Source organism: Aquarana catesbeiana, linkage group LG09 (genome assembly GCF_042186555.1).
Source record: "Aquarana catesbeiana isolate 2022-GZ linkage group LG09, ASM4218655v1, whole genome shotgun sequence".
Taxonomy (NCBI): Eukaryota; Metazoa; Chordata; class Amphibia; order Anura; family Ranidae; genus Aquarana; species Aquarana catesbeiana.
The window spans coordinates 34546045-34571715 of record NC_133332.1 but is presented as its reverse complement, the minus strand read 5'-3'; the positions used below and the strand labels follow the sequence as shown (position 1 = coordinate 34571715).

The 25671-nt window shown below is 45.1% G+C and overlaps 1 protein-coding gene across 2 annotated transcripts in view; it reads right to left on the bottom strand.

The window, feature by feature from the left end:
* The window catches only part of LOC141107498 (major histocompatibility complex class I-related gene protein-like), a 90199-nt gene that overhangs the window by 63762 nt on the left and 766 nt on the right, over positions 1-25671 (bottom strand). The window contains exon 2 of one of the 2 annotated variants that reach the window (XM_073598267.1): positions 13722-13853. The exons of the other annotated variant lie outside the window; for it this stretch is intronic. Coding sequence (XP_073454368.1) covers positions 13722-13824 — 103 coding nt within the window. The 5' untranslated portion in view covers positions 13825-13853. The remainder of the gene's footprint in view (positions 1-13721; positions 13854-25671) is intronic. 2 annotated transcript variants of the gene reach the window in all.

Sequence of the window (25671 nt, the reverse complement as noted above, 5' to 3'; positions counted from 1 at the left end):
CACCTTCTAGCAGGACAATGACCATAAACATACAGCCAGAGCTACAATGGAAAGGTTTAGATCAAAGCATATTCATGTGTAATGCCCCGTACACACGGTCGGACTTTGTTCGGACATTCCGACAACAAAATCCTAGGATTTTTTCCGACGGATGTTGGCTCAAACTTGTCTTGCATACACACGGTCACACAAAGTTGTCGGAAAATCCGATCGTTCTAAACACGGTGACGTAAAACATGTACGTCGGGACTATAAACGGGGCAGTGGCCAATAGCTTTCATCTGTTTATTTATTCTGAGCATGCGTGGCACTTTGTCCGTCAGATTTGTGTACACACGATCAGAATTTCTGACAACGGATTTTGTTGTCGGAAAATTTTATATCCTGCTCTCAAACTTTGTGTGTCGGAAAATCCGATGGAAAATGTGTGATGGAGCCTACACACGGTCGGAATTTCCGACAACAAGGTCCTATCACACATTTTCCGTCGGAAAATCCGACCGTGTGTATGGGGCATTAGAATGGTCCAGTCAAAGTCCAGACCTAAATCCAATTGAGAATCTGTGGCAAGACTTGAAAATTGCTGTTCACAGATGCTCTCCATCCAATCTGACAGAGCTTGAGCTATTTTGCTAAGAAGAACGGGCAAAAATTTCACTCTTTAGATGTGCAAAGCTGGTAGAGACATACTCAAAAAGACTTCCAGCTGTAATTGCAGTGAAAGGGGGTTCTACAAAGTATTGACTCAGGGGGGCTGAATACAAATGTACACCCCACTTTTCACATATTTATGTGTAAAAAAAATGAAAACCATTTATCATTTTCCTTCCACTTCACAATTATGTGTCACTTTGTGTTGGTCTATCACATAAAATCCCAATAAAATACATTTACGTTTATGGTTGTAACATGACAAAATGTGGAAAATTTCAAGGGGTATGAATACTTTTTCAAGGCACTGAAGATCAGACCTAAATGAGGGACAAATGAGGAGGAAAGAAGGACAGGGAGACTTTATCCCAAATCAGGGTCAGTCCCTCAAAATTAGGGACAGTTGGGAGCTATGATGACACACTTCCTGCTGAATTAGAGGGGCCCCCTTCAATTAGTAGGAGGCATGAGCTTAGCTGTTTGGGGAGCTCTAGCCCTGATTCAACAAGGAGAGTATGTTGGACCTCTGCTGACATACCTTTCACACACCTGACAGGGGACAGGCTTTCTAAGGCCCCGTTCACACCTGAGCGATTTTCTGCTTGAAGCTTGTAGCTCTAAAACGCTCATCAAGCCAAATCCCATTCATTTCAATGGCCTCTGTTCACATCTGAGTGCTCTGTCGCCTGAAGCAAAATGCCTGAAGCTAAAAAAAGTACACAAGCTTCTTTTTGGCAGATTACAAGCTTATTGGGCTCATAGACTTCAATAGAAACGCTTGACTTTTACAAGCATTTTCTGCACAAATAGCAGCTCTCCACTCCTAATTTTCTTTCCCTCTCCTCCCCCTAGTGCTTTCTATTGGCTAAAATAAAACAACTAAAGCTGTAAAATGCATGTAATAAACTTTTAAAATGCTTTAAAAAAGCTTGTAAAAAATCTGCAAAAAAAGCCTGAAAAACACCAGTAAATCGGTATGCTCAGGTGTGAATGGAGCCTAAAGAAAAGCTATTTGTAAAACTTTGCACATTCTGTTTCCGGGCACCTGGAATGTGTTTAAGAGATTTAAAAAGGAAGTTCTTTAATAATCAATGCTACTGTTGCCTTACACAGCACTTTAAGTATTGCTATAGATCTGCTATAAAGAAACTCTGTCTCTAAAAATAATTAAAACCTTAGTAAAAGAAGCAGGTACCTAGAGCTCCCTGAATGTACCTGCAGTAGCTGCAAAAAGCCTCCAGATACAGCTGAATTCCAGGCCCATAAAAATCTTGCACACTTCTTCATAGTAATGAGATTTGTTGCTTTCTCCTGCACATTCCTATGGGACATAGGGTGACCACGGGTCCCAGATTGCCCAGGACAGTCCTGCATTTTGCAGGTCTGTCCCGGGTCCTGGGCACCTTCATTCTGGGACAATACAGTGTCCCGGAATGAAACTGACAGCCGAAGCAGCCGTTCGCAATTCTGCATCGATTGCTGATGATGACATCCAGGTATATTGCACAGCGCCCTGCCTCTCCTGTATGTTAGCCTAACATTGAAAGAACAATTACACTGAATCTAAGTGGCTGCCTGCAACTGCAATGTTAGGCTAACATACATTAAACAAATGCAATTTCAATCTAAGGCACTAAAGCTGCATATAAACCCCACTTCGCTCTTGAGCACGGCCATGCGCCGACTACATTGTAAGCTGAGTGACATTTCTTAAATAGGTTAGGGGGCGAGGTCACCCGGCGATGTCACTTGGTGGCCCCGCCCCCTTGTGACATCACCGACCGGTGCATGCTGGGGGGTGTCCCTGAATGGCAGTTTTTTAAATGTGGTCACCCTAATGGGACAATGTGGCCGCTTTATACTGTGATAGTCTAGTAGAGATATAAGGGGGAGATGAGACTAAGAAGTAAATTCCAACACTCCCTAGAAGTGTTGGAGCTTTACCTTTTGAAATGGCCCAGCATTTTGCTGTATCTACAGGCATATTCAGAGTTGCTGCAGGTATGTTTACCAGACCTGCAACAATTCTATAGTTTTTATTTACTGTTAATACACCAATATATTAAAGCCCATGTCCCTAGGCTGAAGCGGGCCCAGCAGGCTATCCAATAGACATCACCACAGCCCTATGAAAACAGATCACTGCAAGAAGGGACCTGGAATCATAAGTGCACCTGTCCAAGAAAGGAAACCTTTTCTCATAGCCATAGTAATGTGTTTAAAAAAAGTCACAAAACAACACAATATTTCAATATTATCATCACAGTTTATTTAATTATTATTTTTTAAAAGATGAAGGCATAAAATGAGATCAATGCAGTGGAGTAGGACAACATAGTACAAGGCACAATGGTAAATCTGGCCATAGATGGATCAAAATCATCCTGGTTCTGCAGGGACCAGCCAAATCTGTATCCAAATGCAGCAGTACTCCCATAGGGGCTGCTAAGTGTTGTGGCCCACTTGTCACCCTGCCAAGTATTCACTTCCAGACACTCCAAGACAATAAAAAGTGCATCAGCTTTGTTTTTGTATTTTATTGGGGGGGTTAGAACTTGGATGGGGTTAAGGAATTCATGGGATGCCCAGAAAAGATTATTGCTTGGCTTGGGACAATTTAGATACTCTCCACCTGCAAAACACTTGCTGCAAGCTATCTCTCCTTCTCCATCCAGCACAATTCTTCAGGTGGAGCTAGCACACGGTTAGGCCTAACAAGGGATGGGCTTCGAGTTCGAGTTGAACATAGGTTCGACTTGAACATCGGCCGTTGGACCGTTCGTCAAATTACAACCATTAGGGGCCATTGGTGCCAAATTCGAGTGGCACGTCACGGCCCATAATTCACTGCGGCATCGCAGTGCATTGCTGGCTGATGATTGGCCAAGCATGCACTATGACCCGCATGCTTGGCCAATCACAGCGTGGTAAGAACGGAAAGCCATAATTGGCCAAATGCAGGGTGGCTTTGGCCAATTATGCCTCAGGGGATTTAGTACACGCCCCACACTATTCAAGGCCGCCTGGAAGTCGGCCTTATGTAGTGTGTTCCAGTGTGCTGAGAGATAGAGAGAGAGACAGTGTCATTTAATTTGAGTTAGATAGAGCAGGCAGGCGAGTCAGTTAGCTGCAGTCAGTGTATTTAGTATATATATGCATCCCAGGTGTTGTATAAATATATATATATATATATATATATATATATATATTGTATTCAGTTTAGCTAGATCTGTTCCTGTTATTCTCTTCCTAATATACTACCTCAGGCAGGCAGCTGCAGTATTTTCAGTCAGTGTACTGTATCCTGTGCACGGTGTGCAACTAAAGCTAAATGCAGACAATTGCTGGTGTTCTCTTTCTAATAATACCTCAGGTAGGCAGCTGCAGTATTTTCAGTCAGTGTACTGTATCCTGTGCACAGTGTGCAACTAAAGCTAACTGCAGACAATTGCTGGTGTTCTCTTCCTAATAATACCACAGGCAGGCAGCTGCAGTATTTTCAGTCAGTGTACTGTATCCTGTGCACAGTGTGCAACTAAAGCTAAATGCAGACAATTGCTGGTATTCTCTTCCTAATAATACCACAGGCAGGCAGCTGCAGTATTTTCAGTCAGTGTACTTTGTCCTGTGCAAAGTGTGCAACTAAAGCTAACTGCAGACAATTGCTGGTGTTCTCTTCCTAATAATACCACAGGCAGGCAGCTGCAGTATTTTCAGTCAGTGTACTGTATCCTGTGCACAGTGTGCAACTAAAGCTAACTGCAGACAATTGCTGGTGTTCTCTTCCTAATAATACTACAGGCAGGCAGTTGATTCAACTAGCTGCAGTATATTAGTGTACTGTATACTGGGCACAGTGTGCAACTAAAGCTCACTGCAGACAATTCCTGTTGTTTTCTTCCTAACAATACTACATGCAGGTAGGCGATTCAGCTAGCTGCAGTATAATCAGTATATATATATATACATCCCAGCTTTGTGCAGCTACATCTCACTGCAGGCCATTCCTTGTGTACCTATTCCAATACATCAACAGGCCAATAAAAGAGGGCAAGCAGGCTCTGTGTCTAGAGGCAACAGTGCTGGTCGTGGACAAGGAGCATCCTCATTAGCACGTGGCTGTGGGGCATGCTTGTCATTTTTCTCGGCAGCTGGCCGTGTTGAGCCACAACATGCCGAAGAGTTGGTAGAGTGGATGACCAAGCCATCCTCATCCTCCTCATCCTCTGTCACCCAGGCTACCTTGGCTGCCAATACAGGTGCCAAAGCAGCCTATTCCTTGGACTCGAGGTCATCATCAGTTACTCTTTCCCTAGCCCCACCGGAGGAGTCCCACGAACTGTTCGACCACAGTGTCGGGTACATGCTGCAGGAGGATGTGCAGTGTTTTGAAGGCTCCGATGATGGTACCTAGCTTTAGGAAGGCAGTAACGTGAGCCCAGAGAGAGGGGTTGCCCAAGAAGGACAACAAACTGGCAGTCATGTTCCCCCAGCTGCAGCATACTGCCAGGTTTGCTCCAGTGACGAGGGGGAGGGGATGATGAGCTCAACGACTCTACGTGGTTGCCTGATAGGAGAGAGGAGGAAGAGGCGGAGGAGGAGACATATCTCCAATGAGGCAGGATGCCCTCCAGGGCCCTTAAGGGCAGCCAACCGACTGCATCACACCGCAGAGCTCCGCAAGTGCAGGGCACTTGTGACTCCGCGCGCTATTCCAAAAGTTCTTTGGTGTGGGCCTTTTTTGAGACATGTGCAGCAGATCACACCATTGCTATTTGCAACATATGTCTGAAGCGTATCAAGCGTGGACTAGACAGCAAGCGCTTGGGCACCACATGCTTAATCAGACATATGTGGAGCTCCCATGCAGCCCATTGGCAACACTACCTGAAAGACCCACACCAAAGAACAAGGCAGACCTCTCCTTGCTCCTCCTCACCAGCTGGGATCTCCAACCCCATTATATCTTCAGTCCTCTCGGAAACCTGCACTGAGAGGAATGAAGGTGTAGAATTAGGTGTGCCACTGCCAAGTACTTGCAGGCAATCTGCTATCGGTACACCAAAGTCCGATTCTAGCATACAGATTTCCCTACCCCAGTTGCTCCACCGGTGACAGAAGTTCGCTCCCAGCCATCCACATGCCCAGCGGTTGAATGCTAGCTTGGCTAAAGGCAAGGAAGGCAATGTCCATGCCTCGCTGGACAGGGTGGTCAGCGGTAAGGTGCATATTACCGCTGACTCATGGTCCAGCAGGCATGGACAGGGACATTACCTATCTTTCACCACGCACTGGGTGACTCTGCTGGCAGCTGGGAAGGATACAGGACAGGGTGCAGTAGTGTTGGAGGTTGTTCTGCCACCACGCCTACAAAATTCTACTAGTGGTTATTCTGCCACACCTCACTTCTCCACTCCCTCCATGGCCTCTTCCTGTGCTGATTTGTCCTCAGAACCAGTTTTGCGTCGTAGGTGTTCAAGGGGCTACGCAAGCACGCAGGCCCAAAGAACCTGTAACCGAATATTTATTTTTTTTAATGTGAGATCCCTTCAAGACTGCCTATGCTAATGCTGAGTGACTATCCTGTTGTGGTGAGTGACTATCCTCTTCCTCCTCAATGTTCATGCTGATAGCTTGTAAGAACATTTTTGGTTCTTGGCACCGCCACCAGTGGCTAAGGCCCAATTTTTTCCTGCCCCTGTTTAACAGGGGCATGTAATTACAATTTTTGATGCAATACTTTGCAGCAGGGCTCATTCCTGTGCTCCAACTAGAGTATCTGTGAGAAGTTGCAGTGTTGTGGCACCAAGCACCAGTGCCTAAGGCCCAATTTTTCAGCCCCTGTTTAACAGGGGTGTGTAATTACTATTTTTGATGCAATACTTTGCAGCTGGGCTCATTCCTGCGCTCCAACTAGAGTATCTGTGAGGGGTTGCAGTGTTGCAGCACCAGCACCAGTGCCTTAGGCCCAATTTTTCAGCCCCTGCTTAACAGGGGCATTTAATTACAATTCTTGATCTAATATTTCACAGCAGGGACCGTTCCTGTGCCCACCAAGAGTAACTGTGAGGCCATACAGTGTTGTGGCAACACCACCACACCGTCCACCACAAAAGGCCCAATTTTTCTGACCCTGTTCAACAGGGGCATGTAATTACTATTCTTGATCTAATATTTCACAGCAGGGCCCGTTCCTGCGCCCACCAAGAATAACTGTGAGGGCTTACAGTGTTGTGGCAACACCAACACCTAAGGACCAAATTTCTGCAGAGTATATAGGGCAGGCCCCTACTTTCAAACATCCAACCTACAAACGACTCCTACTTGCAAACGGAAGGAGACAACAGGAAGTGAGAGGAAATCTACCCCTAGGAAGGGAAATTCTCTCCTGTAAGAGTTCCCTGTTTCACTAAAAAAACCCAAATTTTCAAAATCCATTTGTCATTGGGACAGAAAATGAGGTGAAATCTTCTGAACAGGGGCACAGACAGCAAAACAAATGTTACAGGGGTGATAATCCTTCCCTATGTTTTCCAAAAAGCTTTCAAATAGATTTTTTGGCTGAAGCTACACGTAAAAAAATGTACCAGTTTAAAATTATGAACAGATTCTATTTACCGTAAGAACAAACCTACAGTCCCTGTCTTGTTTGTCCCCAAATCTTATTAAGGACAATAACTTGCATATTAACCTTTAAAATTTGCATTTTTGATTTCTCACGTTCGAGTCCCATAGACTTTAACAGGGTTCGAAAGTTTGCGCAAACTTTCAGTCCGTTCGAATGTTCTGATGTGAACCGAACCAGGGGGGTGTTCAGCTCATCCCTAGGCCTAACTCTGGTTCAGCCAGGTCTTAGCAAATTGCCTTATTACAAGCAGTGACTGTAGGCCCCTATGGTGTAGCAAAGCAAGTTCTAGTGCTAGCTGCCCTCTTTGGTGGACTACTGGTACCAGTCAGCCCTTTGCAGACCCTGACAGCTCTCCTGAGTGCAGCAGCCTGACTTCACTGCCAGTAACATCACAGTCTCTCCTGCTGGCTCCACATTCATCTCAGACTGCACACTCCCAGTTCGCTTCAGCATGCCTCTTCCAGCTCTCCCAACTGTGCCTGTCACTCACCGACACCTGGTGGATCCCTCCTGGAAACTTGCCCAGCAGTATTCTCCACTGTCCTCTCCTGCTCCCGTTCAGGACAACCCTTGGGATGTGTGGGGTTCTTGTCCAGCTTCGAGCCCCTGGCCCAAGGTTACCCCTCCCAGAGTAGGGGGCTCCCTCAAAGGCCCCCGACAGCCTAATACTCCATCTCCAGTTTTTCCACTCAAACAACTCCTCCACAAGCTGGGCTGATCCTGGGTGTATCAAGGAGGCCTGCCCTCTGCCAATCCTAGTTGGGGATTGGTCAGGGCTCCCTGAGACACCTCAGACAGCTCCACCTCTTTTCCCCTCCTCTGCATCCAGAATCTTCCAGAGGCCAGAGGGAGGTAACCAAGAAGGGATGCTGCCTGTGATTCACCAGCCTATCCAAGGCTACTCCCAGCCCCAGATCAAAACAAACAGGACTAGTTTTTGCCTATGCCCGCTTTAATGTACCTGCAGTAGAGAAAAATCTAGCACCTACCTAAAGTAGAGAGTGCTACACATCTATGGCCTATAAGTCAATTCTTCTTGAACAGGGCTGTAGGAAAATTTGTGTTCAATCAGCACATTCAGCCAATCAGCTGCAGTGCTGATCAGTGTATTCAGACAGCGGAAGACTCACACTGTCAGAATATCTTGAATGTGTGGATTGGGAAATTCATCCATTTTTTTTGATCAGCTGGCAGGCTAATCAAAAAAAAAATCCATATATGGCCAGCTTAAAGGCTAACTCCACTTTTGTGGTAAACAAAATTATCAAATAAAAAAATATATAGCATATATATTTGCGACACAAGTCAAATTGTAATTGAATGTTATTAAAATTTACCCTTCCTTTTCAATCTGCAGCTGCTGTAATTTTCTGTAAAATGCAATACAATATGGCTACCTGGAGGCGTTCTATACACACATGGTGTACAGAACGCCTCCCAGAAATGTATATAATGGGACATTTGGAACAGAAATTGGGAGCCAGTCACTTTAGATCTTTTTAAAGTTTTAAAGTAAAACTTGAAAGAAGGTAGTAGGGGAGAGGATTAGGGGTCTCAGATACCAGTAGCAGATCACATACAGACTCCTTGGATCCAGAAAAAGTACAGATTCACAGTACCAGAACCTTTAAGCCGACCCAGTGATACTGCAAACATGTTTTTGAATGTAGAATAAGATCCAGCTTCACAGTATCAGAACCTATAAGCTGACCCGGCAACACTGAAAGCATGTTTTAGATGTAAGTGCATCCTCCAAACTAGGAGGAGCTAGGCCCTCCTGAGAGACCAGCCTTTATTCTGGCTGTCTCCTGCAAGGGTCCTCCCCTGGGTCTTCTCTATTTGGCTTGGCTTCTTCTACAGTGGGCAAGACAGCTTAAGGACCACCTCAGGATTAGTAGGCCCCAGACAGGCTTCTGGGCCTACTTGTAGAGCTCATGTCAGCAGCACATCCCCAGGCCAGGAGGGCCTGAGGAAAGAGAGCGAGCACATGGCCCAGTCCAAATAAATATCCTCTCTCAGAATGCACCAGTGGACAAGAACCTCCAACTGGGCTGGCTGGAAGAAGAATAAATATTCATAACTCAACCTAGTTGTACTTCTGTCCTGTGGTACCAGTGACACCTACTGGCAACAGTGAGAAATTCACAAACTAGTTGAGATTAAGGAAAGACCAGATAAACTGTACAATAGGGATGAGCCGAACACCCCTCTGTTCGGTTCGCACCAGAACTTGCGAACAGGCAAAAAATGTGTTCGAACGCGCGAACACCGTTAAAGTCTATGGGACATGAACATGAATAATTTTAAAGGCTTATATGCAAGTTATTGTCATAAAAAGTGTTTGGGGACCTGGGTCCTGCCCCAGGGGACATGGATCAATGCAAAAAAAAGTTTTAAAAACGTCAGTTTTTTCAGGAGCAGTGATTTTAATAATGCTTCAAGTGAAACAATAAAAGTGTAATATCCCTTTAAATTTCGTACCTGGGGGGTGTCTATAGTATGCCTGTAAAGGGGCGCATGTTTCCCGTGTTTAGAACAGTCTGACAGCAAAATGACATTTCAAAGGAAAAAAAGTCATTTAAAACTACGTGTGGCTATTAATGAATTGCCAGTCTGACAATACACATAAAAGTTCATTGATAAAAACGGCATGGGAATTCCCCACAGGGGAACCATGAACCAAAATATAAAATAAATTTACGTGGGGGGTCCCCCTAAATTCCATACCAGGCCCTTCAGGTCTGGTATGGATATTAAGGGGAACCCCGGCCAAAATTTTAAAAAAAATTGCGTGGGGTCCCCCTCAAAATCCATACCAGACCCTTATCCGAGCACGCAACCTGGTAGGCCACAGGAAAAGAGGGGGGGACAAGAGAGCGCCCCCCCTCCTGAACTGTACCAGGCCACATGCCCTCAACATTGGGAGGGTGCTTTGGGGTAGCCCCCAAAACACCTTGTCCCCATGTTGATGGGGACAAGGGCCTCATCCCCACAACCCTTGCCCGGTGGTTGTGGGGGTCTGCAGGTGGGGGGCTTATCAGATTCTGGAAGCCCCCTTTAACAAGGGGACTCCCAGATCCCGGCCCTCCCCCCTGTGTGAAATGGTAAGGGGGTACAAAAGTACCCCTACCATTTCACAAAAAACTGTCAATGTTAAAAATGACAAGAGACAGTTTTTGACAATTCCTTTATTTAAATGCTTCTTCTTTCTTCTATCTTCTTTCTTCTATCTTCTTTCTTCTATCTTCTATCTTCCTTCGGTTTCTTCCTCCATCTTCTTCTTCTTCTGGTTCTTCCTCCGGTGTTCTCGTTCGGCATCTTCCTCTGCGGCATCGGCATCTTCTTTCCTTCTTCTCCTCGGGCTGCTCCGCATCCATGAAGGCATGGAGTGAGGCTCCCGCTGTGTGACGCTTCTCCTCTTCTGACGGTTCTTAAATAACCGGGGCCCCCAAATGACCCCGCCCCCATCTGACGCTCGGGGACTTGACGGGGACTTCCCTGTGGCATTCCCCGTGATGTCAGAAGGGGGAGGGGTTACGTAACGGGTCTGTCTCTTGTCATTTTTAACATTTTTGACAAATACCCCCTTACCATTTAACACAGGGGGAGGGCCGGGATCTGGGGGTCCCATTGTTAAAGGGGGCTTCCAGATTCCAATAAGCCCCCTGCCCACAGACCCCCACAACCACCGGGCAAGGGTTGTGGGGATGAGGCCCTTGTCCTAATCAACATGGGGACAAGGTGTTTTGGGGGGCTACCCCAATGCACCCTCCCAATGTTGAGGGCATGTGGCCTGGTATGGTTCAGGAGGTGGGGCGCTCTCTCATCCCCCCTCTTTTCCTGTGGCCTGCCAGGTTGCGTGCTCGGATAAGGGTCTGGTATGGATTTTTGGGGGGACCCCACGCCATTTTAAAAAAAAATTTGGCAGGGGTTCCCCTTAATATCCATACCAGACCTAAAGGGCCTGGTATGGAATTTAGGGGGACCCCACGTCATTTTTTTTTTTAATTTTGGTTTGGGGTTCCCCTGTGGGGAATTCCCATGCCGTTTTTATCAATGAACTTTGATGTGTATTGTTGGACCGGCAATTCATTAATAGCCGCGAGTAGTTTTAAATGACTTTTTTTCCTTTGAAATGTCATTTTGCTGTCAGACTGTCGTAAACACGGGAAACATGCACCCCTTTACAGGCATACTATAAACACCCCCAGGTATGAAATTTAAAGGGATATTACACCTTTTTTGTTTCACTTTAAGCATTATTAAAATCACTGCTCCCGAAAAATCAGCCGTTTTTAAAACTTTTTTTACATTGATCCTTGTCCCCTGGGGCAGGACCCAAACACTTTTTATGACAATACCATGCATATAAGCCTTTAAAATTAGCACTTTTGATTTCTCCCATAGACTTTGAAAGGGTGATCCACGGCTTTCGAATTTGCCGCGAACACCCCAAATTGTTCGCTGTTTGGCGAACTGGCGAACAGCCGATGTTTGAGTCGAACATGAGTTCGACTCCAACTCGAAGCTCATCCCTACTGTACAATCAATCTGAGCTGCCTACAGCCCAGCCAAAAACGAAACTTGCATTATAGCCCCAGTTTACGACCAGGCTGCTACAGGAACAACTCCGCCTCTCCTTTGATATTTGACTGTTACAACTGGCTAATATTTAGCTATAGTTTGTAATTTTTAAAATTTTTTTAGCATTATTTCAATTTATTATAAAGCCCAAGTTAAGAAAAAAAAATATTTTATTTTGGATAGAAAAGGAAAATATTTGAGCTTCTTTCAAGTTTGTATTGCCAATATTGGGGGTATTTCATTATTGACATTAGTGGGAAAATTTCCCTTTAATTCTTGCAGGCACTGGAATCAAACTTTCTGTCAGAACATAGATTGATGGGAAATCTCGCCAACTGGGCCACATAAAAAAACACAAAGTTTTAGTGAAGTGTTGAACTACTGACAGTGTTTTTATTGATGCCCGTGCCTTCCTGTCCTGTTGACAACCAACCACACACTACTTACCTATTTCCTGTATGGGCAATACAGAGAAATAAAAACGTTATGGAAAATTTCTCTAGTGGGGTAAGGCTGCTTTCACACTGAGGCACTTTGCATGCGCTAAAGTGCAAAAAAATAGCGCCTGCAAAGCACCCTAAAAGAACCGCTCAATTCACTCCAATGTGAAAGCCCCGAGGGCTTTCACACTGGAGCGGTGCGCTTGCAGGGCAGTCAAAAAAGTCCTGCAAGCCGCATCTTTGGAGAGCTGTAGGAGCGGTGTATTTACAGCTCCTAAAGCGCTCCTTCCCATTGAAAACAATGGGGCAGTGCTGCAAACCCGCCGGGAAAGTGCCGCTGCAGCGGTGCTTTGCGGGCAGTTTTAACCCTTTCTTGGCCGCTAGCGGGGGTTAAAACCGCCCCGCTAGTGGACGAATAGCACCGCTAAAACCACCGCTGGCGGTATAGCGCTGCTTTACCACCAGCGCCCGCAATGCCTCAGTGTGAAAGTACCCTTAAAGAGAGAAATATTTTATCTAGAAATAGGAAAGAATTTCAGGGTTAGGTTTAAAAAAATATATCAGTGAACAACCAGATTTCTTATTTGAGTAGAGTGCGGAAGGTATGGAACCCCCGTCCATTTTTTATTTGCTGTTCTTCCGACATTTTACCACCCCCAATCACAATGAATGACAATTGCGCGGTCATGCAACACTGTACCCAAGTGAAAATTATATAATTTGACCACGCAATTGTCATTCAAAGTGTGACAGCGCTGAAAGCTGAAAATTGGCCTGGGCAGGAAGAGGGTGAAAGTGCCCAGTAGGCAAATGGTTAAAACTCATCAAAGTTGTGACACTTAAAACCACCATCAAATGCACATAATTATCAGATCTTATGCTAAGGTAGATCTCTTTTAGAATTCCAACCAAAACATAATATGAGAGATATAGAAATAAAAAGCCTTCGCGCTACTAAAGTGTGTCACAAAAATATTAAGTATGGTGATAATGATATAAATATCTGACGTTTTAAAAATCTATCAATAAAGTGCAATGTGTATGCTGTCAGCAGCAAGATCTAATAGTGTCACAAACACATATACAAAATGTAGATAAACAGTGATCTCGCGCAACAGACAATCAGTGCTAAGTGAATAATAAACAATATATACCTAGAACAAATGTGAACCTAAGTAGATAAATAAGAGCATGAATATAAATAAAAACCATAAATGGTGCGAAAATCAAAATGTTGGGACAATGAAATAGTGATAACTAATAAAAGTTCATATAGTATGTGCGTCTTCTTCTTGTTGGGTAATCAGCTCATTTAGATAAGTCCCAAAATGCAGTGATGGTTAATAAATAATAACCCACAAAATGGAGAAAAGAAGAAAATTATGAGATATCCGCGAATGAGCTCACAGAACTCTCACCTCTAATCCATGGATAATCAGCATTGAAGTAGATGGACACTGGTCTGCTATGTGAGATGATAATCACCAGGGGGTGCTCTGTCTCCATTTGGCTGGTAACCATACAGGTATCTTGTATCTGGATCTACACACCTCCACAATCAATGTGTCATAGAAAGGGGAGAAGGGTAAGAAAAACCTCTGATGATGTAGTATATTGAGATAATCAACCAATTTAATAAGCGAATAGACTCTTACATGTAAACAAAGATAAAAACACAGGATTTCAAACAGTATGGCGTGTTAGCACCAATCTCACATCACTTCCGGTATCTCATAACGTCAACACCCGGCCACTCCCTACACGTTACGTCATCACGTGACTTCATCAGGGGAACCGGATTGGCTGCAATGGGGTTGTTTATAAATGCAAAAACCGGAAGTCGAAATGCGGCCATTTTCTTATAGCCCGTTGTATTCAAAAGCGGCGGCCATTTTCTTGTAGTCCGCCTCATATAGTCGACGTGGCCATTTTATTACATACTGATGTGAGAACGCTCAATGCTGACAGTTCTATATCGGAGATTACTTGTGCTGGTTAAACGGGGGATGTTACTAAGTCTGACTACTGTATGGAGAATGAGGCTTCTTCCGCTAGTCAGACAAAGATATAGAAGTTAATTGAATAAAATAAAATATACAAAAATGAAAAACGATAAGTATAAAAATGATGCAGATGGAGACAATACCAATCCTGCATGTTTGTAACGAATTACAACCTTAATGAAGCAAACAGAATTTAAAAAAAAAAAAAAATTAAAAATGAGTATAAAAGTCCTGATGGTATAATATATATGTAAAAAAAAAAAAAAATATATATATATATATATATATATATATATATATATATATATATATATACTGAAGATCAACCCCATCATTGGAACTGTTTTCTATCTGGGAGTTGTTTTACTTGGTGATGGGACTGATATTTACTTACCCCTGTGGACTTGTCACTTACAGCTCGTTTGAGTTGTCACTTATGTGCTAGTGCGATACTAGCCCATACTCACTTGGATTTATTCAATGCTATATTATTTTTATTTATATTTATTTTGTGTCATTTTTTACAGTGTTTTTCACTTATGCTAGCACTTTCATTCATCTACTATTTATGAGCTTTATGCTTGCTTGGCTTATGTACTTACTTGGACTGATTTATTGATTTATCATTGTTATATACACCTACCTATGCCAGCAATTTTATATTTATTTTCATTTATCTAGTATTTAAGAGTACTTATGCTTCTTTGGCTCATTCATTTTGGCCATCTCTTTCACCTCTCTATGCACTTTATTTAGTCCCTTTCACTCCTACAACCACCACCCCCTCCCCCTTTTTTCCCTTTGTCACAGCACAACCACCACTTTTTTATATTTACGCTGACTTTGGACTTGATAAAACACAGTGGACCAACACCAGCAGATGACATGGCTCCCCAAATCAGACTCTGGGACCTTGATTTTAAAATGAAATGCAACATTTTCCACAGTCAGTGATGATTTGGGGAGCCATTGTCAAGAGGAAGATGAGAGACACCAGACCCAACAATGCAGACGAGATGAAGGACGCTATAAAAGCAACCTGGGCTTCCATAACACCTCAGCAGTGCCACAGGCTGATCACCTCCATGCCACGCCGCATTGATGCAGTAATTCCTGCAAAAGGAGCCCAGAGCAAGGATTGAGTGCATACTATACTGTACATGGACATACTTTTCAGTAAGTCAACATTTCTGTATTAAATATCATCTTTTTATTGGTCTTATGTAATATTATAATTTTCTAATATACAGAATTTGGGGTCTTCGCTAGTTGTAAGCCATAATCATGAAACTTAAAAGAAAGAAATGCTTGAAAAATATCACCCTGTGAGTAATGCATCTATATAAAATATATGAGTTTCACTTTTTGAATTGAATTACTGAAATAAATGAACTTTTTGATAATATTCTAATTTTATGAGATGCACCTGTATATTCACCATTTTGCAGTGCCATTTTATTATTATCAGCAAGGATGCAGTATACCTGGATAAATTATTGCAGAAATGTTTCAGTATTTCTATTTTTTTTATAAGGCTCACTTCAGTAAAGCAGAGCCCTTGTGATATTTTCATTACTGTGCATTGTTTGGTAAATCTTTTTCAATTATATTGGTCGATTGTTGCATTATTGTTGTGCAACTCACAAGAATTATGAAAGGTTATCATTCCGTATATTTTAACCACTTCAAAACAGGGCACTTTCACCCCCTTCCTGCTAAGGTCAATTTTCAGCTTTCAGCAAGGTCACACTTTCAATGACAATTGCGCGATCATGCAACACTGTACCCGTATGAAATTTTTATCTTTTTTTCCCCACAAATAGAGCTTTCTTTTGGTGGTATTTAATCACTGCTGTATTTTTCATTCTTTGCTAAAAAAACTGATAGGTGGCACTGATGGGCACTGATAGGCAGGCACTGATTATGGCCAATGATAGGTGGCACTGATGGGTGGCACTGATGAGCAGGTACTGAAAGACAGCACTGACTGGCATTTCTGATGGGCATTGATTCTCATCACTGATGGGCACTGAAAGGCAGCACTGACTGGCATTTCTGAAGATCACTGATTGGCATCACTGGGCACAGATTGGCATCACCAATGGGCACTGCTGGGCACTGTTGGGGCTGCACAGATAATCATGGCACTGATGACCAGTGCCCTGATTATTTGTACAGGTCTCCCCTTTGAAGATTTGCCACTGATCGGCTCTCCTCACACTCTGTCAGTGTGAGGCAAGGAGAGCCAATAAATGGCACGTCAGTGTTTACATGTGATTGGCTGTGATTGGATACAGGTAATCACATGGGTAAAGAGCGCATCATTGGCTCTTTACCAAGATCGAGGTTGCACCTGAGATCACCATGCAGCACGCCCCCGCGGGTCATATGACATTGTCCCAGAACGAGAGAGGATCCCGCCCGCTGTCATTTGTCTATGCGGTGGGCTGGACAAGGTTAAGTACACTATAGGCACATTTCTCAAATCTTTAACCACTTCAGCCCCGGAAGGATTTACCCCCTTCCTGATCAGAGCACTTTTTCCAATTTGGCACTGCGTCGCTTTAAAATGCTAATTGCGCGGTCATGCAATGCTGTACCCAAACAAAATTTGCGTCCTTTTGTTCCCACAAATAGAGCTTTCTTTTGATGGTATTTGATCACCTCTGCCGTTTTTATTTTTTGCGCTATAAATGGAAAAAGACCGAAAATTTTGAAAACAAACAATATTTTCTACTTTTTGTTATAAAAAAATCCAATAAACTCAATTTTAGTCATACATTTAGTCCAAAATGTATTCAGCCACATGTCTTTGGTAAAAAATGTCAATAAGCGTATATTTATTGGTTTGCGCAAAAGTTATAGCGTCTACAAACTAGGGTACATTTTCTGGAATTTACACAGCTTTTAGTTTATGACTGCCTATCTCGTTTCTTGAGGTGCTAAAATGGCAGGGCAGTACAAACCCCCCCAAATGACCCCATTTTGGAAAGTAGACACCCCAAGGAAATTGCTGAGAGGCATGTTGAACCCATTGAATATTATTTTGTTTTTGTCCCAAGTGATTGAATAATGACAAAAAAAATAAATTACAAAAAGTTGTCACTAAATGATATATTGCTCACACAGGCCATGGGCATATGTTGAATTGCACCCCAAAATACATTTAGCTGCTTCTCCTGAGTATGAGGATACCACGTGTGTGGGACTTTTTGGGAGCCTAGCCGCGTACAGGGCCCCGAAAACCAAGCACCGCCTTCAGGATTTCTAAGGCCGTAAATTTTTGATTTCACTCCTCACTACCTATCACAGTTTTGAAGGCCATAAAATGCCAGGACAGTTCAACCCCCCCAAATGACCCCATTTTGGAGAGTAGACACCCCAAGCTATTTATTGAAAGGCATGTTGAGTCCATGGAATATTTTATATTTTGCCACAAGTTGCGGGAAAATGACAAACTTTTTTTTTTTTGTACAAAGTTGTCACTAAATGATATATTGCTCAAACATGCCATGGGCATATGTAGAATTACACCCCAAAATACATTCTGCTGCTTCTTCTGAGTACGGGGATACCACATGTGTGGGACTTTTTGGGAGCCTAGTTGCATACGGGGCCCCGAAAACCAAGCACTGCCTTCAGGATTTCTAAGAGCATAAATTTTTGGTTTCACTTCTCATTGCCTATCGTAGGCCATAAAATGCCAAGATGGCACAAAACCCCCCAAATGACCCCATTTTGGAAAGTAGACACCCCAAGCTATTTGCTGAGAGACATGGTGAGTATTTTGCAGCTCTCATTTGTTTTTAAAAATGAAGAAAGAAAATTTTTTTTTTTTCTTTTTTCAATTTTCAAAACTTTGTGACTAAAAGCGAGGTCTGCAAAATACTCAACATACCTCTCAGCAAATAGCTTGGGGTGTCTACTTTCCAAAATTGGGTCATTTGGGGGGGTGCCATCTGGGCATTCCTTGGCCTCCAAAACTGTGATAGGCAGTGAGGAGTGAAATCAAAAATTTACACCCTTAGAAACCCTGAAGGCGGTGCTTGGTTTTCGGGGTCCCGTACGCGGATAGGCTACCAAAAAGCTTCACACATGTGGTATCCCCGTACTCAGGAGAAGCAACAGAATGCATTTTGGGGTGTCATTTCACATATTCCCATGGCATGTTTGAGCAATATATCATTTAGTGACAGCTTTGTGCAAAAAAAAAATTGTCTTTTTCCCGCAACTTGTGTCACAATATAAAATATTCCATGGACTCGTCATGCCTCTCAGCAAATAGCTTGGGGTGTCTACTTTCCAAAATGGGGTCATTTGGGGGGGTCTTGAACTGTCCTGGCATTTTATGCGCAACATTTAGAAGCTTATGTCACACATCACCCACTCTTCTAACCACTTGAAGACAAAGCCCTTTCTGACACTATTTGTTTACATGAAAAAATATTTTTCTTTTGCAAGAAAATTACTTTGAACCCCCAAACATTATATATTTTTTTAAAGCAAAGGCCCTACAGATTAAAATGGTGGATGTTTCTTTTTTTTTCACACAGTATTTGCGCAGCGATTTTTCAGACGCATTTTTGGGGGAAAAACACACTTTTTTAAATTTTATTGCATTAAAACACACTATATTGCCCAAATGTTTGATGAAATAAAAAAGATGATCTTAGGCCGAGTACATGGATACCAAACATGACATGCTTTAAAATTGCGCACAAACGTGCAGTAGCGACAAACTACATACACTTTTAAAAGCCTTTAAAAGCCTTTACAGGTTACCACTTTAGATTTACAGAGGAGGTCTACTGCTAAAATTACTGCCCTCGATCTGACCTTCGCGGTGATACCTCACATGCATGGTACACTTGCTGTTTACATTTGATGCCAGACCAACGCTTGCATTCGCCTTTGCGCGAGAGCAGGGGGGGACAGGGGTGCTTTTTTTTTCTTTATTTTTTTTTGCTTTTTTATCTTATATTTAAATTGTTCCTTTCATTTTTTTTTATCATTTTTATTGTTATGTCAGGGAATGTAAATATCCCCTATGATAGCAATAGGTAGTGACAGGTACTCTTTTTTGGAAACTCTGCCCTCAAAGCATCTGACCATACCAAGATCAGTGTGATAAAATGCTTTCCCAATTTCCCAATGGCGCTGTTTACATCCGGCGAATTCTAAGTCATGAAATGCTCGTAGCTTCCAGTTTCTTAGGCCATAGAGATGATTGGAGCCATTCTGGTCTCTGATCAGCTCTATGGTCAGCTGTATGAATCACCGGCTGCATTCTCAGGTTCCCTGTTGGGACAGGAGAGCCAGAGAAAAACATGGAAGATGGTGGGGGGGACATTCCCTTCCACTCCTTGTAAAAGCAGTCTAGAGGCTAATTAGCTGCTAGGATTGCTTTTACATGAAAGCCGACCGCTGGCTGAAAAGAATGATACCAAGATGATACCTAAACCTGCAGGCATCTTTCTGGTATAACCACTCAAAGTCCAGCAACATACCAGTATGTTGCTGGTCCTTGTTGGGCATATATTGTAATTTTTTTTCATGCAACCTGTGGGCTGATCGAAAAAAAGAGATTGATCGGTGGGTATGCCCACCATTAGAATATCTCCCTTCATCCACCCACTTCTAATGATGGGCATACATACACCATTTATATATGCCGAAGCATGGGGGCATCCGCCCCAAAAGTTAGGAGAAAATCGCTCCTCCGCCCCTGCTGCCCCCATGCTTCGGCATATATCACCTCCGACAGCGCTGGAGTCACGGCTTTATGTATCGTGGGAGCAAACGCTGTTGCTGTCAAGATAAATAAATCCGCGCTGCAGCTGAATGGCATACCTGAAAATAAAAAAATGGTTAACAATAAAACACAGTAAACAGTAAAGTATAAAAAATTGCATACCTGAAAAGCAAACATGATAAAACATAATAACAATAAAACATTGCAGAATAGAATACAGTAAAAAAGAGCAGAACAATAGAGAGAGAATAGAGAGAGAGAGAACAAGAAAATGACAACTATTTTTGTTTTTTTTTATTTTATATTTTTTTTGTGTTTTTTTTTACACTTTTTTTGTAACTGTAACTTTTATAACTGTAACCGGTTCCAGGTTCGGGTCTCTCCAAATGCGATGGCATCTTGAGAGACCCTGCGAAAGTGTGCCTAGTCTGTGCAATGCTGTACCCTACGCTAATACTCAACTAGTGCATGGTAGCGTTCAAAACATTCACCAATGCAAAGACCAGGATTGTCAGGACAGGAGGGACAATAATAGCGGGTGCCACGCCTATATCCGCGCTTGCTGCAGACAAAACATCTTTTTTGGGGGGGTTCTTTGGGTAGGGGTACTCGGGAGGACATAAAGAAAATGCAGCCGACTGCATTTGGTTGGGGATGTGAATGGGGGAAGTACGGGTACTGTAGAAGTGGTGGGTTCACAATTAGGATTGGCGAATGCAGCAGGAAGGGCATTATGGGCACGACGGGCCTGTGTTTGTCTTCTTCTTGGTGGCAGCGGGACACTACTTGTGCTTGCCACCTCACCAGCTTGAACTGCACTTATGGGACTCGCCACGTCACCAAGTGTTACTGCAGTGCTGGTTTGACTACGACTGGGGTGTACTAGGCCGCTGGTGCTTGCCAGTTCACCAAAACGCTACCAAAAAACTGTTAGCGATCGCAGGGATCAGGCCCGACTCTGCAAACACTGCAGTTATGCGTTTAGTGTTTTGTAAGTGACAGTGATCGATCGATAGTGCACTTGGGTGGGCTGGGCTGGGCTGGGCCGGGCGGAGGGGCAAAACGCAGGTGCTAGCAGGTATCTGGGATTATCCCACTAACACTGCATGTTTGGGAACCCTAAACTGCTGGGGACGCTAGTATAGATCTGATCAGATCAGATATTGATCCGTTCAGATACTATACCACTAAGGGAGGCGTATGCTGCGTGGGTGTTAGCAGCACTGGCATTAACCTGACGCTGCCTGGGGTGACGCAGACCCTATCTGACCCTAAAACCTAACTTATATCACCGCCGGGCGATCAGGGGGTTAAACCTTTATTAGGTAATAAACGGCAGGTGCCCTGTCACTATAAAAAATAAACTAACTAACCAGCGTCACCCGTAACAGTTATATGGTGATCACTGGTGAAAGGGTTAACTAGGGGCAATCAAGGGGTTAAAACCTTTAATAGGTAGTATATGGGGGTCCCTGACGCTATAAAAAGCTGACGAACCTATATATTTACCTCCCTAACTAGCGTCACCAGTGACACTAATACAGCGATCAGAATAACGATCGCTTAGTGACACTGGCGACGGGGGGGGGTGATCAAGGGGTTAAAACTTTATTAGGGGGGTTAGGGGGTAGAAAAATTTCTTTAGATACAGCGCTGCGCTCAAGGATGGAAGCAAATAGCAGGGGGGTACCCTAGACCTAAAGGGGGCTAACACTAACTGCCCTACCACACTAATGCCGCGTACACACGAGCGGACTTTCTATCCTACTTGGTCCGGCACACTTTCCGACGGACTTTGTCCGCCAGGTGCGCCGGACTTTAAAACGAACGGACTTGCCCACACACGCCGGGATTTTCCGGCGGGCTAAGTCCGCCCGTCTTTCCGACGGACTTTCGCCGGAGTTCCGGCGGACTTTCAGAATGAACGGACTTGCCCACACACGGACAAGTCCGTTCATTTTGAACGTGACTCAGGTGCGACGGGACTAGAAAAGGATGTCAATCTTGCCGCTTTTATCGGCTAGATTGACACCTTGCGAGCCCCGTCGCGGGGCATACCAGGCCCTTAGGTCTGGTATGGATTATAAAGGGGAACCCCGCTACGCCGAAAAAACGGCGTGGGGTCCCCCCTAAAATCCATACCAGACCCCGATCCGAGCACGCAGCCTGGCCGGTCAGGAAAGGGGGTGGGGACGAGCGAGCGCCCCCCCCCCCTCCTGAACCGTACCAGGCCGCATGCCCTCAACATGGGGGGTGGGTGCTTTGGGGGAGGGGGGCGCCCTGCGCCCCCCCCCCCCCAAAGCACCTTGTCCCCATGTTGATGAGGACAAGGGCCTCTTCCCGACAACCCTGGCCGTTGGTTGTCGGGGTCTGCGGGCGGGGGCTTATCGGAATCTGGGAGCCCCCTTTAATAAGGGGGCCCCCAGATCCCGGCCCCCCACCCTATGTAAATGAGTATGGGGTACATGGTACCCCTACCCATTTACCTAGGAAAAAAGTGTAAGTAATAAAACACACCACACAGGTTTTTAAAATATTTTATTAAACAGCTCCGGGGGGGGGGTCTTCTTCCGGCTTCGGGGGTCCCTCCGCTTCATCTTCTCCCGGCGTCCGGTTGGTTCTTCTCCGCTCTCCGGCCTCTTCTCCCGGTGTCGCAGGTCTTCGGCCGGCCCCTCCGCTCTCTTCATGTAGCTCTATTGCGAGCGGAGGTCCGGACTTCTGGGCTTCTTGGCTTCTTGGCTTCTTGGCTTCTCTTCTCTTCTCTTCCCCCAGATGTTGACACGACGCTCTCTCCGGCTGGACTGGTTTCTGAGGGCTGCGTTGTGACTTATATAGGCGGAGACCCCGCCCCCATATGATGTCACAGTCCCTGGGCATGCTGGGACTGTGACGTTTTAGGGGGCGTGGTCGACCACGCCCCCCGACCACGCCCCCTAAAACGTCACAGTCCCAGCATGCCCAGGGACTGTGACATCATATGGGGGCGGGGTCTCCGCCTATATAAGTCACAACGCAGCCCTCAGAAACCAGTCCAGCCGGAGAGAGCGTCGTGTCAACATCTGGGGGAAGAGAAGAGAAGAGAAGAGAAGCCAAGAAGCCAAGAAGCCAAGAAGCCCAGAAGTCCGGACCTCCGCTCGCAATAGAGCTACATGAAGAGAGCGGAGGGGCCGGCCGAAGACCTGCGACACCGGGAGAAGAGGCCGGAGAGCGGAGAAGAACCAACCGGACGCCGGGAGAAGATGAAGCGGAGGGACCCCCGAAGCCGGAAGAAGACCCCCCCCCCGGAGCTGTTTAATAAAATATTTTAAAAACCTGTGTGGTGTGTTTTATTACTTACACTTTTTTCCTAGGTAAATGGGTAGGGGTACCATGTACCCCATACTCATTTACATAGGGTGGGGGGCCGGGATCTGGGGGCCCCCTTATTAAAGGGGGCTCCCAGATTCCGATAAGCCCCCGCCCGCAGACCCCGACAACCAACGGCCAGGGTTGTCGGGAAGAGGCCCTTGTCCTCATCAACATGGGGACAAGGTGCTTTGGGGGGGGGGGGGGCGCAGGGCGCCCCCCTCCCCCAAAGCACCCACCCCCCATGTTGAGGGCATGCGGCCTGGTACGGTTCAGGAGGGGGGGGGGGCGCTCGCTCGTCCCCACCCCCTTTCCTGACCGGCCAGGCTGCGTGCTCGGATCGGGGTCTGGTATGGATTTTAGGGGGACCCCACGCCGTTTTTTTCGGCGTAGCGGGGTTCCCCTTTATAATCCATACCAGACCTAAGGGCCTGGTATGCCCCGCGCTCGCCGCAATAGGAAGATTTGTTTTTCCTATTGCAGCGAGCGCGAGATGCAATACCATCCCCTCGTGTCGTATTTGGTCTGTCGGACCAGCCTACACACGAGCGGGCTTTCCGTCGGACCAGCACACACACGAGCGGACTTTCCGCCCGAAACTGAGTCCGACGGAAAGATTTCAAACATGTTTAAAATCTAGGTCCGGCGGGCTTTTGGGAAGAAGTCCGCCGGAAAAGTCCGCCGCCGCCCACACACGGGCGGATTGTCCGGCACACTCTGGTCCGCCGGACCAAGTATGCCGGAAAGTCCGACCGTGTGTACGCGGCATAACTGTCACAAACTGACACCAATGCAGTAATCAGAAAAAAAAATGCTATTGGTGTCACTGTGACAGGGGGGGTGATCAGGGGGTGATGGGGGGTGAAATGTGTGCCTAGTGTGTTTTACTGTAAGTGTAGTGTTATGCACTTACTCAGATGTCTTCTCTCCTCGGCGCCGGAATGGAAAATACTGACTTGAGGAGAGATGACATCACTTCCTCTGCCGCTGTTTACATTACAGCAGCAGAGGAAGATTTTAATTCGCTGGGAGCGATCGCGAGGGGGTGGCCACGAATGAGTGGTCTCCCCCTCAGCCTGGATCGCTCCCCTAACGAAGCCGACCGCAATGCGCCCCCTGCCCGCGGGAAGCAGATCACGTACCAGGTACGTGATTTTGCCTGCCCGTGCCATTCTGCCACAGTATATCTGCTTTAGGCGGTCGGCAAGTGGTTACAAAGTGGATGAGGACCATTATTTAAACCATGTGACTGTAGTTTTGGCTAAATGTTTGTGGACACTTGACCATCACACTAAGGCTGGATTCACTCCTGAGCATAGCAGCAACTCGCATTCCTGCTTTTTTGTGTGTTTTGGAGCATTTCCACCCATCACACATAAGACAGCCCATTCACTTGAATGGGCTGCCCTATATGCAATTAACAGCCCAAGGAAACTCCAAAACTTTTTTGGAGTGGAGCATATCACATTTTTCATGGCACATTTTGGTACATTCGGAAATGTGCAGTTGTATGTGAATGGGGCCTCAAGCTGGCCATACATTGATTGAAATTTGGCCAGTTCAGCAAGGACCAGACAAATGTCAATCAGTATGTAGACATCCTTTCTAGACAGAAGTCAAACATTTGACCAACTTCTATCAAAGAACCTGCTGGGTAACTTTTTTTGATCGGTGGGTGAAGCAACTGATCAGTGGTACTGCTGTCAGAATAAAATGTTCAGATAGGGGGGATTCCTCCATCCCTCTATTTTGTGTAGCTGGAGGAATCTGTCAGTTGTTTTTCATTTACCAAACTAGCTGAGCCAAAAAAAATCTATGGCCACCTTTATTTTATGTGGCTACCCCCCCCCCCCAAATGACAGAGTTCAGGTATTACTGAACACCAATGGAATGAATTGGAATGATAATTGAAAACCAGGTCTTCTTACCCAACATCAGTACCTGATCTTACAAATGTTCTTTTGGCTGAAAGGACAAAAAACTCCAAAATCTTGTGGAAATTCTTTCCAAAAGAGAGGAGACTGTTAGGCCCCTTTCACACAAGAGGTCAGATTGGGTCTGGCTGTCCATTTTTCAGCCACACTCAATCGGACCCTCCATTCTCCTTTATGGGCAATCAGATGTAAATGGACTTGGGTTGGATGCAATCTGGCAAAAAAGGAATGGTTTCTGTTCCCCTCCGTCTGGTTGGATTGGATCAGAAGGCAGTCAGGTGTAAACAGACAGCCAGTCTATTTACATTCAGCTGCTTATAGAGCAGAGCGGGAA